We start from the raw sequence: 16874 nt of genomic DNA, 5'->3' as shown, positions 1-16874 counted from the left end.
AGCAGCTATCTATCAAGCAATCCCTGAGGAGATGTTGTTTCTGTTAGCAGAGAAAGAGACAGCAAAAGAAGCATGGCAGACGTTAAAAACTATTCATGTGGGTGCTGAACGTGTAAAGGAGGCAAAGATCCAAACTCTGAAGATTGAGTTCGAAGTTATGAATATGAAGGAGTCCGAGACTATAGATGATTATGCAGCAAGATTGACATGAGTTGTTAATAAAATACGTACTTTTGGAGACAACTTCGAAGAGGCATGCTTGGTGAAAAAATTTCTCCGCTCAGTACCTTCTAAGTTTCTTCATATCGCATCGGCAATAGAGCAATTTGTCGATTTAAATGTGATGACCATGGAGGAAGTCATCGGCCGTCTTAAAGCATACGAGGAACGGATCGGTGGCAACAAAGAGAATGCTGAGCATGTCTTATTTACAAAAGGAGAATGGAAAGCAAAAGAATCGAAAGGCAAAGGTGAAAGTTCAACGTTCGAGAAAAAACGTAGCGACAATGGAGGCCATAGCCGAGGGCGAGGTCGCAGTGGTCGCTGGAGAGGGAGAGGTCATGGATGTGGAAACGACTCGTTACATCAAGAGAAGAAGAGTGACAAGAGCAAGGTAAAATGCTACAATTGTCGAGGCCTAGGCCACTATGCCTCAGAATGTCGGAAGGTGAAATGTTATAATTGTCAAAAGATTGGCCATTATGCATCCCACTGTAGATCGAAGAAAAGGGAGGATCAGGCGCACTTGACTGAGATGCAAGGTGATGAGGATGAGCCAGTCTTACTTATAGCACAAGTTTGTGAAGTCCGAACTCTCGGTTCACCAGAGTTGACGGAGATGGCTCTTTATGAAGAGAAGGTTGTCCCGGAAGAAATTGACAAGAAAAACAACACTTGGTTCCTAGATACGGGAGCCAGCAATCATATGACTGGTTGTCGAAGTTGGTTCTCGGAATTGAACGAGTCAGTGACCGGCACGGTGAAGTTCGGAGACGGATCACTTGTAGAGATAAAAGGACGTGGAGACGTGATGCTGCAATGTGAAAATGGAGATCACTGTATCCTTTCCGATGTATAATTCATTCCTAAACTTAAAAGTAACATTATAAGTTTAGGACAATTGGATGAACAGGGCTGTAAAGTTGAGATCGAACATGGTTTACTTGTCATTTTCACAAAGGCAAAGGAGTTCTTGGAAAAAGTGAAGCGGTCACGAAATAGGCTATATACAATTAGCCTAAAAACAACGAAACCAACATGTCTACTTGGTAAGTTGTCTGAAGATTCTTGGTTGTGGCATGCTAGATATGGGCATTTGAATTTTGAGGCTTTAAGAAACCTGTCTATGAAACAAATGGTGAAAGGAATTCCGCACGTTGAAAGGATCGAACAAGTTTGTGATAGTTGTGTAATCACTAAACAACGAAGAACACCATTCCCACAACAAGCGAATTTTCGAGCCGTTAGTGTTCTACAATTGGTGCATGGCGATTTGTGTGGTCCAATTACTCCAACAACTCATGGAGGTAATAAATTCTTTTTGCTGTTGGTAGATGATTTTAGTAGATATATGTGGATTGAATTGCTAAAAAATAAATCTGATGCATTCTTGGGATTCAAACGTGTTTAAAATAAAATTGAAGCTGAATCCGGAAAGAAATTGCAAGCGCTTAGAACTGATAGAGGTGGAGAATTTACAAGTATTGAGTTCAAAGAATATTGTGAGAGCAGTGGGATTAAAAGATATTTAACAGCACCCTATTCTCCGCAACAAAATGGTGTGGTTGAACGACGAAACCAAACGGTTATTGCAATGGTGCGAAGCATGTTGAAGTGCAAAAATTTGCCGATGCATTTCTGGGCAGAAGCAGTGAAGACAGCTGTCTAAATCCTCAATAGATCCCCAACGAAGAGTGTAATTGAAGCAACTCCTCATGAGAAATGGAGAGGAAGAAAGCCTAATGTAGAGCATTTTAGAGTGTTCGAAAGCCTGGCGTATGGAAGAAATACAACACCAAATTTAACCAAATTACAAGACCGAAGTGTGCCAATGATTTTCGTGGGATATGAAGCAGGTTCAAAAGCTTATCGTTTGTATGATCCTAAAGCGAAAAGACTTCATATCAGCCGAGACGTCAAGTTTCTAGAAGAAGAAGAATATAAATGGGATGTGCAACAATTGGAAGAAAATAAGAAGGAAGGTGGTAAATTCGCTGTTCATTATGATCCTCAGGTCTATGTGAAGGACGAGGACATTTTAGAAGAGCGGGGAGAATCATCAGGGACTCTATTGGGAGACGATTCATCACCAGCAAATGATTTATCAATAGGAGACGATTCATACGTCTCATCTAGTCCAAGAAAATTTCGATCGTTAAGAGAAATTTACTCTGATTCTATTGAGTTGAATGAAGAAGCTGGGATGTGTTTTCTTTCACTTGAGGAGCCAAATTCATATATGGAAGCAAGAGATAATGAAAAATGGCAGCAAGCAATGCTAGAAGAGTTGTCTGTTATTGAAAAAAATGGCACGTGAGAGTTCGCAAAACTACCAAAGGGACATCGAGCAATCGGGTTGAAATGGGTATATAAGTTGAATAAAAATTCGAATGGGGAGATCGTGAGGTATAAAGCCCGTTTAGTCGCAAAGGGTTTTGTCGAGAAATATGGAGTGGATTTTGATGAGGTATTTGCACCTGTTGCAAGGCTTGAAACAGTGCGAGTCTTGATTGCTATAGCAGCGCAGGAGAGTTGGGAGATTCATCATATGGATGTCAAGTCAGCGTTTCTTAATGGTGAGTTGAAGGAAGAGGTTTATGTAGAACTACCAGAAGAATTTGCTGTGGAAGGTCGAGAAGGGAATGTTTTACGACTTAGGAAAGCATTGTATGGCTTACGTCAAGCACCTCGTGCCTGGAATGCAAAACTGGATAATTTCTTAAAGTCTCTTGGATTTCAAAAGTGTCCTTTAGAGCATGCTGTGTATACACGTTGGAAAGAAAATAAAATTCAGATAGTTGGAGTTTATGTTGATGATTTAATTATTGTCGGGTCAAGCAAGGATGATATTTTGAGCTTCAACCAACAAATGAAGAAGTTGTTTGAAATGAGTGATTTAGGATTCCTGCCTTATTATTTGGGAATAGAAGTTAAACAAGACGTTGATGGAATCAGGTAATCTCAGTCGAGTTATGCGGCAAAGCTTTTGGCAAAACTTGGAATGATGGATTGTAATCCGTGTCATGTTTTCCTATGGAGCCGAAAACAAAGCTAAGCAAAGCGAGTAATTGTCCATCTGTTGATTCCACTTTTTACAAGAGTATTATCGGAAGTCTTCGTTATTTAGTGAACACACGACCTGACTTATCATATTCCGTTGGAGTTATGAGTCGTTATATGGAAGCTCCGACCATGGTTCATATGGAAGCTGTGAAGCAAATACTCAGGTACGTGAAAGGAACCATTGATATTGGATGTCATTATGTGAAGGCAAAGCAAGTAGAAAATCGATTAATCGGATATAGTGATAGTGATCTTGCTGGAGATATAGATGATCGAAAGAGCACTACGGGGACATTGTTTTTCTTATATGGCAATCCAATTACATGGACTTCAAAGAAACAAAAGATGGTGGCACTTTCATCCTGTGAAGCGGAGTATATTGCGGCGACGTCAGCTGCTTGTCAAGGAATGTGGTTAGGACGTTTACTGAAGGAATTGCATGGGAAGGAAGTAAATCCAGTTCGTTTATATATCGATAACAAGTCTGCTATAGCATTAGCGAAAAAACCAGTTCATCATGATCGCAGCAAACATATAGACATGAGGTTCCATTTCATTCGTGAATGTGTGCAAAAAGGAGATTGAAGTGGATCATGTAAAAACTGAGGATTAATTGGCTGATATACTTACGAAGCCAATAGGACGACAAAAATTTGTGGAGCTTCGAGAAAGAATTGGTTTGAAGAATGTAAGAATGTGAAGATCGAAATACAAGATTAAGGGGATGATTTGTTAGTTTATTTAATCTTGTATTAACCGTAATTCATTTGTATTTGCTTTTTGTATTTTAAATTATGTCAGTTTTAGTATTTGTGGATAAGATCAAGGGAAGTTATTAGCAGTTATTAATGTGTGGCTAAGATGGTAAGAAGTTAGTTTTTCTCTCTGTCTGTATATATACTGTGTAACAAGTTGAATAAAATAAGTAAGTTGGTTTTGTTTATTTTCTAAGTATTGTCTCTCTTAGAGAATTACGTTATTGTGCAAAACTCACTTCCTCGTACGTGTGTTTTCTGTCAGGATCTTCGCAATTTTTGTTCATGCACCACTAATGAACTTTGTAATTCATCAATGGACATGTTATCAGTATCTTTGGATTCCTCCATGGATACTACAACATACTTAAATTTTTCAGTCAGGGTACGCATAATTTTTTCTACAATTTTCTTGTCTGGCATATCTTCTCCACTGCTTCTCATCTTGTTGGAGGTTATCATCACTCTTACAAAATAATCTTTGATGCTTTTATCATTCTTCATCTCTAGGATCTCAAATTCTCTCCTTAATGCATTAAGAAGAGATTTCTTCACTTTTTGGTTTCCACAAAATTTTCGTTTCATTGAGTCCCAAACAATCTTGGCTGTGCGACGATCCAAGATTTGCTCAAAGACAGCTCGATAAATTGCTTGGAAGAGGTAATGCTTTACTTGGTGATCTTTGAGTCTAGCATCATCAAGGTGGCCCTTTTGTGCCTCAGTCAACATTGTTCCTTCCTCTTGACCTGAGAAACCAATCTCCGCCACACTCCATAGACCTTTTTTCTCTGAGCAAATATTCCATCAGCTCACTCCATCACTAAAATGATCAAAGTGACCATCGAAGTGAGGGATCTTCGTTAAAACTTTGTCTTCACTCATACTCTCTCTATTTGATCACTAAAAAATTGGGGCTATGATACCAATTGCTAGGTTTTGACACAACTAAGCCAGAAACATAAACAATTGAAGCTGGAAGTGATAATATTATTGAATATTGAACTTGGCTTTCGTAGTCTCACAAATAACCCTAAATAGAAACTAACCACAAATCTTGGAAACAAAAATCTTGTAAACAAATTTGGTAAACAAATCAAATATTTAAACTAACCCCATAAAAATACTCTAACTCTTCTTTGATCTAATCAAATTCTTCGAACATGAAGTGGTACGAAGGTTGTGTTTATAGGGAGTAGAAAGAGAGGGGCGAAGGGTTGTTTTAAGAGTATTGTTTGGTATTTAGTTTAATTATTTGTCATATAGTTAATATTTCTATTGTTATTTGTAAAGTTGTAAAAGCCAGGTTGAGTATTCAATAATATCATAACTTGACACTACGATTGTTTAGGTTTTCCTGAGTTATTACTAAGTCAAAATCTAACGCTTAATTGGGTTTTCATCTAATTTTCTTAATAATCATTTAAAACTCACCGTTCTTCCTTCTCAGACGGTGGCATACTCGTTGTGGCTAGTGTCTTCGTGCGGAATCCTAATGTCGCATCGTTCAAATACTCAAAAGCCACGATGGTGATTTACTACCACGGCGAGGTGATCGGAGAAGGGGAGACGCCGGCGGATTGACGAAGGCAAAGGACACGATGACGATGAATGTGACGGTGGAGACCGAGGCGGAGGAAATGGATGAGGGTCTGAGTTTGATGGAGGATTTGAAGTCGGGAGGTTTGAATATCAGTAGCCACACGGAAATGCCAGGAAGGGTCAAAATAATTGGATTCATCAAGAAAAGGTTTGAGGTTAAAATGAACTACTCATCTACTTTCAATACTAAAACCCAAATGACTCAAAGGGAAGATTGTGACAAGCATGTACAAAATTTCTGATTAATGAAGAATTATGGGAGGAATTTGAAACCAAATGGCTACTAAGTTTGTAGTGTTTAATTACGAGGAGTATTAAAAATTTTAATTATGGTACGTAGGTTGTTTATACATTTTTTGGATTATATCACTTTTTACTTTGCTTATGTAACTATATTTGTACGTTGGATCAAGAGTGAATTTGTTTGACCATGAGTGAGTGTGACTCCCAAACCTTTGTAACGACTCATGTCTAGGATTTGACATGGTCAGGTTACCTACTCTTTGTTTCTAAGAGTGAAAGCTATTCTCGCGAACTAACTCGAGTTCTTCCGGCATGTCTTTTCCATATTCACATGCATCCTAGAAAAATTCTCCACAGGTTACGTGCATCATAGAATTGCTCCATGCAAAACATACCTAACCATGAAGTTCTTATAATTGAGCTATCGAAAAGGAAAATGAACCTTATTGGTATATGGAGTGACTATCCATGTTCTAAAGTATTTCTTGGCTATCATATCCTCAGGATACCTCTCGTTTGGAAGTGGTTTGGGTTCAGTCATGTACCCCTCATTTGCTCGGGTGTCACATACCTACCAACTTTCACATTAGTTCGTTTTGAAACCACATCTTACTGGGAGAGATACTGCCCTAATACAATTTGTAACGGCTCATGTCCAAGATTTAGAGCCATTAGGTATCGAATCTGCATTACAAATCTTGATCTATCCTAGACATGACGCGTTACAATTTTTGTCGACCCTAAAAGCTTGATCAAACATTTTAGAATGATCCACTAATCCAAAACCAGTTCGGTGTAATGGCTCGTACCTTCAAAAGTTGGCCTGAGTTTAATGACGTGACTTTTTAACCCGCCATCAAGAAAAAGAAAGAGGATTTGAAGTCGGGAGGTTTGAATATCAGTAGCCACACGGAAATGCCAGGAAGGGTCAAAATAATTGGATTCATCAAGAAAAGGTTTGAGGTTAAAATGAACTGCTCATCTACTTTCAATACTAAAACCCAAATGACTCAAAGGGAAGATTGTGACAAGCATGTACAAAATTTCTGATTAATGAAGAATTATGGGAGGAATTTGAAACCAAATGGCTACTAAGTTTGTAGTGTTTAATTATGAGGAGTATTAAAATTTTTAATTATGGTACGTAGGTTGTTTCTACATTTTTTTGGATTATATCACTTTTTACTTTGCTTATGTAACTATATTTGTACGTTGGATCAAGAGTGAATTTGTTTGACCATGAGTGACTGTGACTCCCAAACCTTTGTAACGACTCATGTCTAGGATTTGACATGGTCAGGTTACCTACTCTTTGTTTCTAAGAGTGAAAGCTATTCTCGCGAACTAACTCGAGTTCTTCCGGCATGTCTTTGTTGAGTTATGGAGTCTGCTCCCTGTATTTATAGCTTGGTCAATGGCTATATCCGGTAAAGCTATATTTGGTAAAGCCATATATGGTGAAGCTATATCCGGTAAAGCTATATATGGTACATAGCTATATATAGTAGATGGTTAAATCTGGTAAAACTATATTTAGTAGACTGAAGCATATATATATCCCGTCTAGTAAAGCTTTGAAATGTACTTTTCTATTCTCTGTACTCTCTTGTTGTACATGCCTGAAGTCATCAATAAAAAATCCTTTTAGCCAGAGTTCTCCTTGCAATTCTCTCTATCCTTCTCTTTGTGATCATCTAGATCGAGCGTGTGCGTTGTTGTGCGATCCTAACAACTGGTATCAGAGCAAGGCAAAATTCACCACGATCTGTGAAGATGGAAAGTTCAAAGATTGGAATTGAGAAGTTCGATGGATCCGATTTCGGTTTCTAGAAGATGCAGATTGAAGATTATCTGTACCAGAAAGATCTTCACGAACCTCTGTTGGGGGTGAAGCCGGATACCATGACCACGGAACAGTGGAAGCTCAAGGATCGACAAGCCTTAGGGATGATCCGGTTGACGCTATCCAGAAACGTGGCGTTTAACATAATCAAGGAGAAGACAACGTCAGATCTGATGAAGGCGCTGTCAAATATGTATGAAAAACCGTCGGCTATGAACAAGGTGTATTTGATGCGTAGATTGTTCAATCTACAGATGTCTGAAGGTGGACGTGTTGCGGATCATATAAATGAATTCAATATGATCATAAGTCAACTGGGTTCGGTGGACATTAATTTCGAAGATGAAATTAAAGCGTTGATTTTGATGTCATCCTTACCCGAGTCATGGGATACTGTTGTTGCCGCAATCAGCAGTTCCCGAGGATCTGATAAACTGAAGTTTGATGAAATTCGAGATGTAGTTCTCAGCGAAAGTATTTGCAAACGGGAAATTGGAGATTCATCAGGCAATGCTCTCAGTGTTGATCGAAGGGGAAGAAGCAAATCAAAGAGCTCAAACAAACATGGGCGTTCAAAATCAAAGAACCGGGGAAAATCTCCAAACAAACCCAACGTAACGTGTTGGAGCTGTGGGGGAAAAGGACACTTTCGGACAAATTGTACAAAGCTAAAGAAGAAGCAGAATCATAAATCTGAAGATGATGATGATTCTATATACACAACAGAAGATGCTGAGGACGTTTTAATCCTTAGTGTGGATAGCCCAGCTGAATCCTGGATTTTGGATTCAGGTGCATCGTTCCATTCGTCTCCAAGTAAGAAATTGTTTCGAAATTTCAAATCAGGAAATTTCGGGAAGGTGTATCTTGCCGACAATAAAACCTTGGAGATTGAAGGAAAGGGAGATGTCTCCATACAAACTCCAGCAGGAAATCAATGACCATTACAAGATGTCAGATACATTCCTGGTCTCAAGAAGAACCTGATCTCTATTGGTCAGTTGGATAGCACAGGCTATGCAGCAGAGTTTGGAAAGAGTTCCTGGAAGATTGTGAAGGGCGCCATGGTTGTTGCGCGTGGCACAAAATCCGGAACCTTATACACTACTGCAGAGTGTATAAACATGACTGCTGCTGCTGAGAGTGCTTCCAATTCAAGTCTATGGCACAATAGACTTGGACATATGAGCGTCAAAGGAATGAAGATGCTCACTGCGAAAGGAGCTTTAGAAGGCTTAAAATCTGTTGATATGGGTCTTTGTGAGAGCTGCGTTATGGGCAAACAGAAACGAGTTAGTTTCACAAAGGCTGCCAGAGAACCGAAGAAAGTGCGGTTGGAAATGGTCCATACAGACGTCTGGGGACCATCTCCAGTTTCATCACTTGGTGGATCAAGGTACTACGTCACCTTCATCGATGACTTCAGCAGGAAGGTATGGGTTTACTTTCTGAAACACAAGTCAGATGTGTTTACCACCTTCAAGAAGTGGAAAGCTGAAGTTGAAAATCAGACCGGCTTGAAGATCAAATGCCTGAGGTCTGACAATGGAGGAGAGTACAACAAATCAGAGTTTATAACATTTTGTGCAGCTGAGGGAATTAGATTAATAAGAACAATTCCCGGTAAGGCAAGACAAAATGGTATTGCAGAAAGGATGAACAGAACCTTGAATGAGCGAGCGAGAAGCATGAGGATTCATTCTGGATTGCCAAAGGCATTCTGGGCTGATGCTGTGAACACAGCAGCATATTTGATTAATAGAGGGCCGTCAGTACCCTTGAAGTTCAAATTGCCCGAAGAAGTATGGACAGGAAAAGAACTCAAGTACTCTCACTTGAGAACCTTTGGCTGTACTGCATATGTTCATGTTGATCCAGAGAAGAGAGATAAGCTTGATGCTAAGGCTGTGAAATGCTACTTCATAGGCTATGGCTCTGACATGTTCGGGTATAGGTTTTGGGATGAGAAAAATATGAAGATCCTAAGACACTGTGATGTGACCTTTGATGAAAATGTCATGTACAAGGACAGAGAGAAGATAAACTCTGAGACTACGAAGCAAGTGGGAGTTGAATTTGAGTGGCAAGAAAATTCACACAGTGATGGTACAACAGAAGCTCAAGAAACTCCTGATCCTATTGTTGAAGAACCAGACGTGGCTGATCCTATTGCTGAAGAACCAGACGTGGAGCAAGTTGCACCTGAACAGGTGTTGAGAAGATCATCCAGAACTACCAGAGCACCAGACAGATATTCAACCTCATTACACTATCTGTTGCTGACTGACGAAGGAGAACCAGAGTCCTTTGATGAGGCCCTACAAGTGGAAGATTCAACTAAGTGGGAGCAAGCCATGGATGATGAGATGAGCTCACTTGAAAGGAATAATACGTGGGTGCTGACTGAGTTGCCTACAGGAAAGAGAGCTCTGTTGAACAAATGGGTGTTCAAAATCAAGGTTGAACCAGATGGCAGAAGGAGGTTTAAGGCTCGGTTAGTAGTTAAAGGATATTCACAAAGAAAAGGCATTGATTATGCTGAGATCTTTTCTCCAGTTGTAAAATTAACTACTATCCGAATTCTACTGAGTATTGTTGCACCAGAGAATTTGCACCTTGAGCAAATGGATGTAAAAACGGCATTTTTACATGGAGATCTAGATGAGGAGATCTATATGCAACAACCCGAAGGATTTGCAGCTCCAAGCAAGGAGCACATGGTGTGTAAGCTCAATAAGAGCTTGTATGGACTGAAACAAGCACCGAGACAATGGTACAAGAAGTTTGACTCCTTCATGAGCAAGAGTGGTTTCCACAGAAGTGAAAAGGATCAGTGTTGCTACCTCAAGAAATACACTAATTCTTATGTGTTTCTACTCCTGTATGTGGATGATATACTAATTGCTGGATCAAGTATGAGGGAGATAAACCACCTGAAGGCAAGCTTGTCTTCAGTATTTGAGATGAAAGATTTAGGTGCAGCGAAGCAGATCCTTGGGATGAGGATTTCTCGAGATAGATCTGCTGGCACATTAAATCTATCCCAAGAGCAGTACATTGAGAAGGTGTTGTCCAAATTCAAGATGAATAACGCTAAACCCAGGACTACCCCCTTGGCAAATCATATTAAATTGTCAAAGGGGCAATCTCCCAAGACAGTTGAGGAACGTGAGCACATGGCATCAGTTCCGTACGCTTCTGCAGTTGGGAGTTTGATGTATGCTATGGTTTGCACTAGACCTGACATAACACATGCAGTGGGAGTTGTTAGCAAGTACATGGCAAATCCAGGGAAGGAACATTGGGAAGCTGTGAAGTTACTTCTGAGATATCTGAGAGGTACATCCAATACTACACTTTGGTATGGCAATGGCAAAGTAGTTCTGCAAGGTTTTGTGGATGCTGATCTAAGTGGAGATGTAGACTCCAGCAAGAGCACATCTGGGTATATCTACACTATAGATGGAACAGCAGTGAGTTGGATGTCTAAGCTTCAGAAATGCGTTGCTCTTTCATCTACTGAAGCTGAGTACGTGGCCATAGCTGAAGCTGGAAAGGAGATGATATGGATGACAGACTATCTAGAAGAATTAGGCCGGAAGCAGTGCAAGAAGATACTTTATACAGATAGTCAGAGTGCCATACAGTTGGTGAAAAACCCAGTCTATCATTCAAGGACAAAACACATTAGAAGACGGTACCATTTCACTCGCAGGTTAGTGGAAGAAGGCGATATGTGTTTGGAGAAGATAGAGGGTGCAAAGAATCCAGCAGACATGTTGACAAAATGTGTTGATGTTGGAAAATTAAAGCTATACCCTAATTGGTATGGTGTAGGATCAGTCTCCAAGTGGGAGAATTGTTGAGTTATGGAGTCTGCTCCCTGTATTTATAGCTTGGTCAATGGCTATATCCGGTAAAGCTATATTTGGTAAAGTCATATATGGTGAAGCTATATCCGGTAAAGCTATATATGGTACATAGCTATATATAGTAGATGTTTCAATCTGGTAAAACTATATTTAGTAGACTGAACCATATATATATCCCGTCTAGTAAAGCTTTGAAATGTACTTTTCTATTCTCTGTACTCTCTTGTTGTACATGCCTGAAGTCATCAATAAAAAATCCTTTTAGCCAGAGTTCTCCTTGCAATTCTCTCTATCCTTCTCTTTGTGATCATCTAGATCGAGCGTGTGCGTTGTAGTGCGATCCTAACAGTCTTTTCCATATTCACATGCATCCTAGAAATATTCTCCACAGGTTAAGTGCATCATAGAATTGCTCCAAGCAAAACATACCTAACCATGAAGTTCTTATAATTGAGCTATCGAAAAGGAAACTGAACCTTATTGGTATATGGAGTGACTATCCATGTTCTAAAGTATTTCTTGGCTATCATATCCTCAGGATACCTCTCGTTTGGAAGTGGTTTCGGTTCATTCATGTACCCCTCATTTGCTCGGGTGTCACATACCTACCAACTTTCACATTAGTTTGTTTTCAAACCACATCTAACTGGGAGAGATACTGCCCTAATACAATTTGTAACGTCTCATGTCCAAGATTCAGAGCCATTAGGTATCGAATCTGCATTACAAATCTTGATCTATCCTAGACATGACGCGTTACAATTTTGGTCGACCCTAAAAGCTTGATCAAACATTTTAGAATGATCCACTAATCCAAAACCAGTTCGGTGTAATGGCTCGTCCCTTCAAAAGTTGGCCTGAGTTTAACGACGTGACTTTTTAACCCGCCATCAAGAAAAAAGAAAGAGAATTTGTTTGAAAAAAGAAGGTCAGATGGCCAATTTATTTTTTTATCAGTGGGGACATAAAATTATAGACCTCATTTTTTCTCCTTCCACACAATCAAATTCAAAAGGTGACATTTTCCAAGCGTGGGCATGGAGGCTCATAATATAAGTTCTTACCAAACTACACATCGAATAGCCAAACTACACGTCGAATTGTTTACGGTCAAAAAGACAAAGCAATCTGAATTTATTTATTGTATGCTTTGGACCTTCTAAATATGCGACATAAAAATTCAATGTTCAGAATATTCTACTTTCTCTCCTAGAATATATATATATATATATATATATAAATTAATAAATGCATAGTATTGTATGAAAAGTGTATAAATAAAATATTTTCAATAATTTGATTACATTTTTTAAACTTAGATAATTAAGATGTTAACTATTCTATTTTTATTAAAATAATTTTATGTATTTGTGAATTATTAGGTGGAAAAATGTCCCCAACTCAAAAAATGTAGTAGGGGTATTATATAAGAACTTATCATAAACGTAGTTAGCTACTATTTTATTTTTTAATTTGAGACTGGAACAAGCTTCGAGTTTTATTTAAGAAGAAGGGGCCATAATGTTAAAATATTGGTTCTGTGGGCAAGATATGTATGAACGTTGCTAGCTTTGTTAGAAATATTTGCTTATTACTCAACAAATTATCAAAGTTAGAAACACAATTTATTAACAAAGCAACGGAATTAAGAAAAAAATGGAAGGAGTTTCACTGTTACATCGATCTTTGATCTTTTGAACAAATTTCAACCTATTAATGAGATATATAAGTAACCTTTGGGCTATGCTTCTCTCACCCCGATTCATAAAAGAGAAGAAAAAATGGGAAGAGCTTTTCAAGTTGTTCTTTTTCTAGCATTGTTTGTGTTTTTATCTCCTTCTGTTTATTCTTTACCGTTGTCAACAAAAGGAAGGTGGATCGTTGATTCGACAACAGGGCGTCGAGTGAAGCTTGTGTGCGTGAATTGGCCTTCCCACACACAGAGCATGCTAATAGAAGGTCTCAACCACAGGCCATTAAAAGAGCTGGCAGATGAGGCAATCAAGTTGAGGTTTAATTGTGTACGACTCACGTATGCAACTCAAATGTTCACTCGTTATGCAAATAGGACAGTTGAAGAGAATTTTGACCTCCTCGATTTAGAGCAAGCAAAAGCCGGATTGGCTCAATATAATCCTTTTGTGTTGAACAAGACTATTGCTGAAGCCTATGAAGCTGTTGTTGATGTGCTTGGAGAGAGTGGTTTAATGGTGATTGCCGACAACCATATGAGTCAGCCAAGATGGTGTTGCTCTCTTGACGATGGCAATGGATTTTTTGGAGACCGCTATTTTGACCCTCAAGAATGGCTACAAGGTCTTAGCTTAGTTGCTCAACGCTTTTCCAAGAAATCAACGGTACGTACAAATTAAGGAAAATTCTCACACTCTTGAAACTAAATTCTCACATTCTTTTGTTATGACATTTAGGTGGTTGGAATGAGCCTACGAAACGAGATACGAGGAACCAATGAAAATGCAAATGATTGGAACAATTATGTTACTCAAGGAGTAACAACAATCCACAACATTAACCCAAATGTTTTGGTGATTGTTTCGGGCCTAAATTTTGATAATGATCTTCGATGCTTAAAAGAGAAGCCCTTGAATGTAAGCACCTTAGACAACAAGTTGGTTTTTGAGGTGCACTTGTATTCGTTCAGTGGAGATCAAGAGAGTAAATTTATAAACCAGCCACTAAATAATATTTGTGCAAATATTATCGATGGCTTTGTAGACCATGCTGAATTTGTTAGAGAAGGACCAAACCCATTTCCTTTGTTTGTCAGCGAATATGGGTACGATCAGAGAGAGGTTAACGATGCAGAAAATCGGTTCATGAGTTGCTTCACAGCTCATCTTGCACAAGAAGATTTAGATTGGGCATTATGGACTTGGCAAGGTAGCTATTATTACAGGGAAGGTCAAGCAGGGCCGGCAGAAACTTTTGGAGTTCTCGACTCCAATTGGACTCAAATTAAAAATCCTAACTTTGTCCAGAAGTTTCAACTATTGCAGACTATGTTGCAAGGTAAGTATAAATATATTAACGATTTTGAATATATGGATCTATAACAAGTGTATAAGACATTTTTTTACGGTGCACAGATCCAAATTCCAATGCATCGTTCTCGTATGTTATATATCATCCACAAAGTGGCCAATGCATCCAAGTCTCAAATGACAACAAAGATATTTTCATGGGTAATTGCTCCATCTCAAGTCGATGGACTCATGACAATGATAGCACTCCAATTAGGATGTCAAGCACTGGTTTATGCTTAAAGACAAGCGGAGAAGGCCTTATGCCATCTCTCTCAACGGATTGCTTCGGCCCTCAGAGTTCTTGGAGAGCCATTTCAAACACTAAGCTTCATTTGGCCACCGTAACTCAAGATGGGAAGAGTCTTTGCTTGCAGGTTGAAAGCTCTAATTCTTCAAATATTGTGACAAACTCATGTATTTGCACTGATGGTGCTCCAAATTGCCTCCAAGACACCCAAAGTCAATGGTTTGAACTCGTTGAAACCAACACGTTGTGAGTTGCTTATGTATTGGGAAGAATAAATATATGACATGCCCGACTTTGAATTGGCCCCTATTTTATCTCTAATTCTATTCATGCTCGTGCTTGACTATAACCGATTTTATTTATCGTACAAACATATATGAAAAATAATACCAACAATAATGATCGTATAAAAGATTGGACATATAATAAATAATAGAAAAATAATTATTGACCATTTAACTGCGAATTTAAGCATAAAATCGACAACCCTAATATGACTCCGTCATTTTCAAAACTTTCATGCCAACCCTAAATTCAAATTCCAACAACTACTAGTATATTGGACCAAATTCTAAATTTCTATTTTAAACTAATTAATAGACTAAGCAACATTTGTTGGAACAAGTTTGAACCATTGGGGTTGAGGATCATCGGTGCAACTTCCCTCGTCTCTAAAGCAAATGCATTTCTTCACAACAACTATAGTATCAGATTCCTTCTCCAAACAAAAATTGTCTTCGCCAATTTTGTTGGCCAATTGGAGATTTGCTTTCGAAGCCACCGTCCAATTGCTTCCATCGCCAGAGCATTCGTCGGATACCACCGGTGCTTTTCCATCTCTGACGGATTTCAAACCCTGCCCGTTTGACAACAACTTCATCGGGACTTCCATCTCCACTATGGTTCCATTGCTTCGGAGTGGCACAATCGCCGAGTTCAACTCCTCCTTTGTCCTCGGATTTGACACATTGCCCTGATACGGGATGCAGCATTATGTATGATATTGGTGCTTTAGAATTTGGATCCGCAAGAAAAGAGCTTTAGTTTCAAATTCTAACTAAAGAAATATATAAAGGTTTGATTTGTTATAATGCACCGTTAGATTGAGAAGCAACAAATTAACCTTGATTCACTCTCTTGATAAGTGGAAGCATTTGTTTAAGTGACGGGGGTACTATCTTTAGTCCAAGAGTGATCCATAACACCAAAACTTTCACTCAGGATCTTCATTACACCGTCTGTACATATAACTTCCTTGGAACGCCCACAAGCCCCAATCAATATCCTTCCCGGCAATTCGAGCCAAAAAGCAGCTCATGAACCGATTCTCAGCCTCGTTGCCCCCCGAACAAAGAAAAATAGATTAAAGAAATTAGAGAGAGTGAGTTTGCCATTGTGGGAAGGTAGAAGTGACAAGTACTGGTTTTGACGTAACAAAGCCAAAAACATAAACAATTGAAGTTTGAGGTGATAATATTATTGAAAAGTGAACTTGGCTTTTATAGCCTTACAAATAACCCTACATAGAAACGTTTCTATCCACAAATCTTGGAAATGGAAACAAATCTGGTAAACAAATCTGAGAAATATTTAAACTAAATTCCTAAAAATACTCTTAACTCTTTTTCATCTAATCAAATTCTTCTGACCATTTCTCCCGTGAACTTATTCTTCTTTGTCAAGAATTAGTTCAAGTCAGAAAAACTCTGCACGCTAAGTTCTTCACGAAACTTCCGAAATGCTTTCTTATGTGTTTGGAACTTCCGTGTAGAACTGGATTTTTGGATAGCTTAATAGTTGAAGTATTACACACATTAGCTTTGTTCCTTCTATTTGAGAGTGACCAATCTCTTTGAGTATATCCTCCTCATCCAAACAGCTTGACATGCACAGGAACTAGCAGCAACGAACTCAGCTTCTGTGGTTCATAAGCGACTATAGGCTGCTTACGAGAAGACCAAACTTCTGCTCCTCCATTAATCACAAGCA

The 16874-nt window shown here is 38.9% G+C and overlaps 1 protein-coding gene and 1 pseudogene across 1 annotated transcript; both read left to right on the top strand.

Annotated features, from left to right (window-relative positions):
• The first annotated feature begins 3252 nt into the window (after window positions 1–3252).
• Window positions 3253–3867, top strand: LOC147792376 (secreted RxLR effector protein 161 pseudogene; annotated as a pseudogene).
• Window positions 3868–13375: 9508 nt separating this feature from the next.
• Window positions 13376–15135, top strand: LOC147792375 (glycosyl hydrolase 5 family protein-like). The gene is made up of 3 exons (XM_087124568.1): window positions 13376–13951; window positions 14024–14624; window positions 14702–15135. Exons 1-3 carry the CDS (start codon window positions 13376–13378, stop codon window positions 15133–15135), a joined length of 1611 nt encoding a protein of 536 aa, XP_086980694.1.
• Window positions 15136–16874: the final 1739 nt, after the last annotated feature.

The sequence above is a fragment of the Cucurbita pepo genome, chromosome 6 (genome assembly GCF_057944985.1).
Source record: "Cucurbita pepo subsp. pepo isolate OVF chromosome 6, ASM5794498v1, whole genome shotgun sequence".
Taxonomy (NCBI): Eukaryota; Viridiplantae; Streptophyta; class Magnoliopsida; order Cucurbitales; family Cucurbitaceae; genus Cucurbita; species Cucurbita pepo.
The sequence above is the reverse complement of the archived record's forward strand: the minus strand, read 5'-3'. Positions and strand labels throughout refer to the sequence as shown.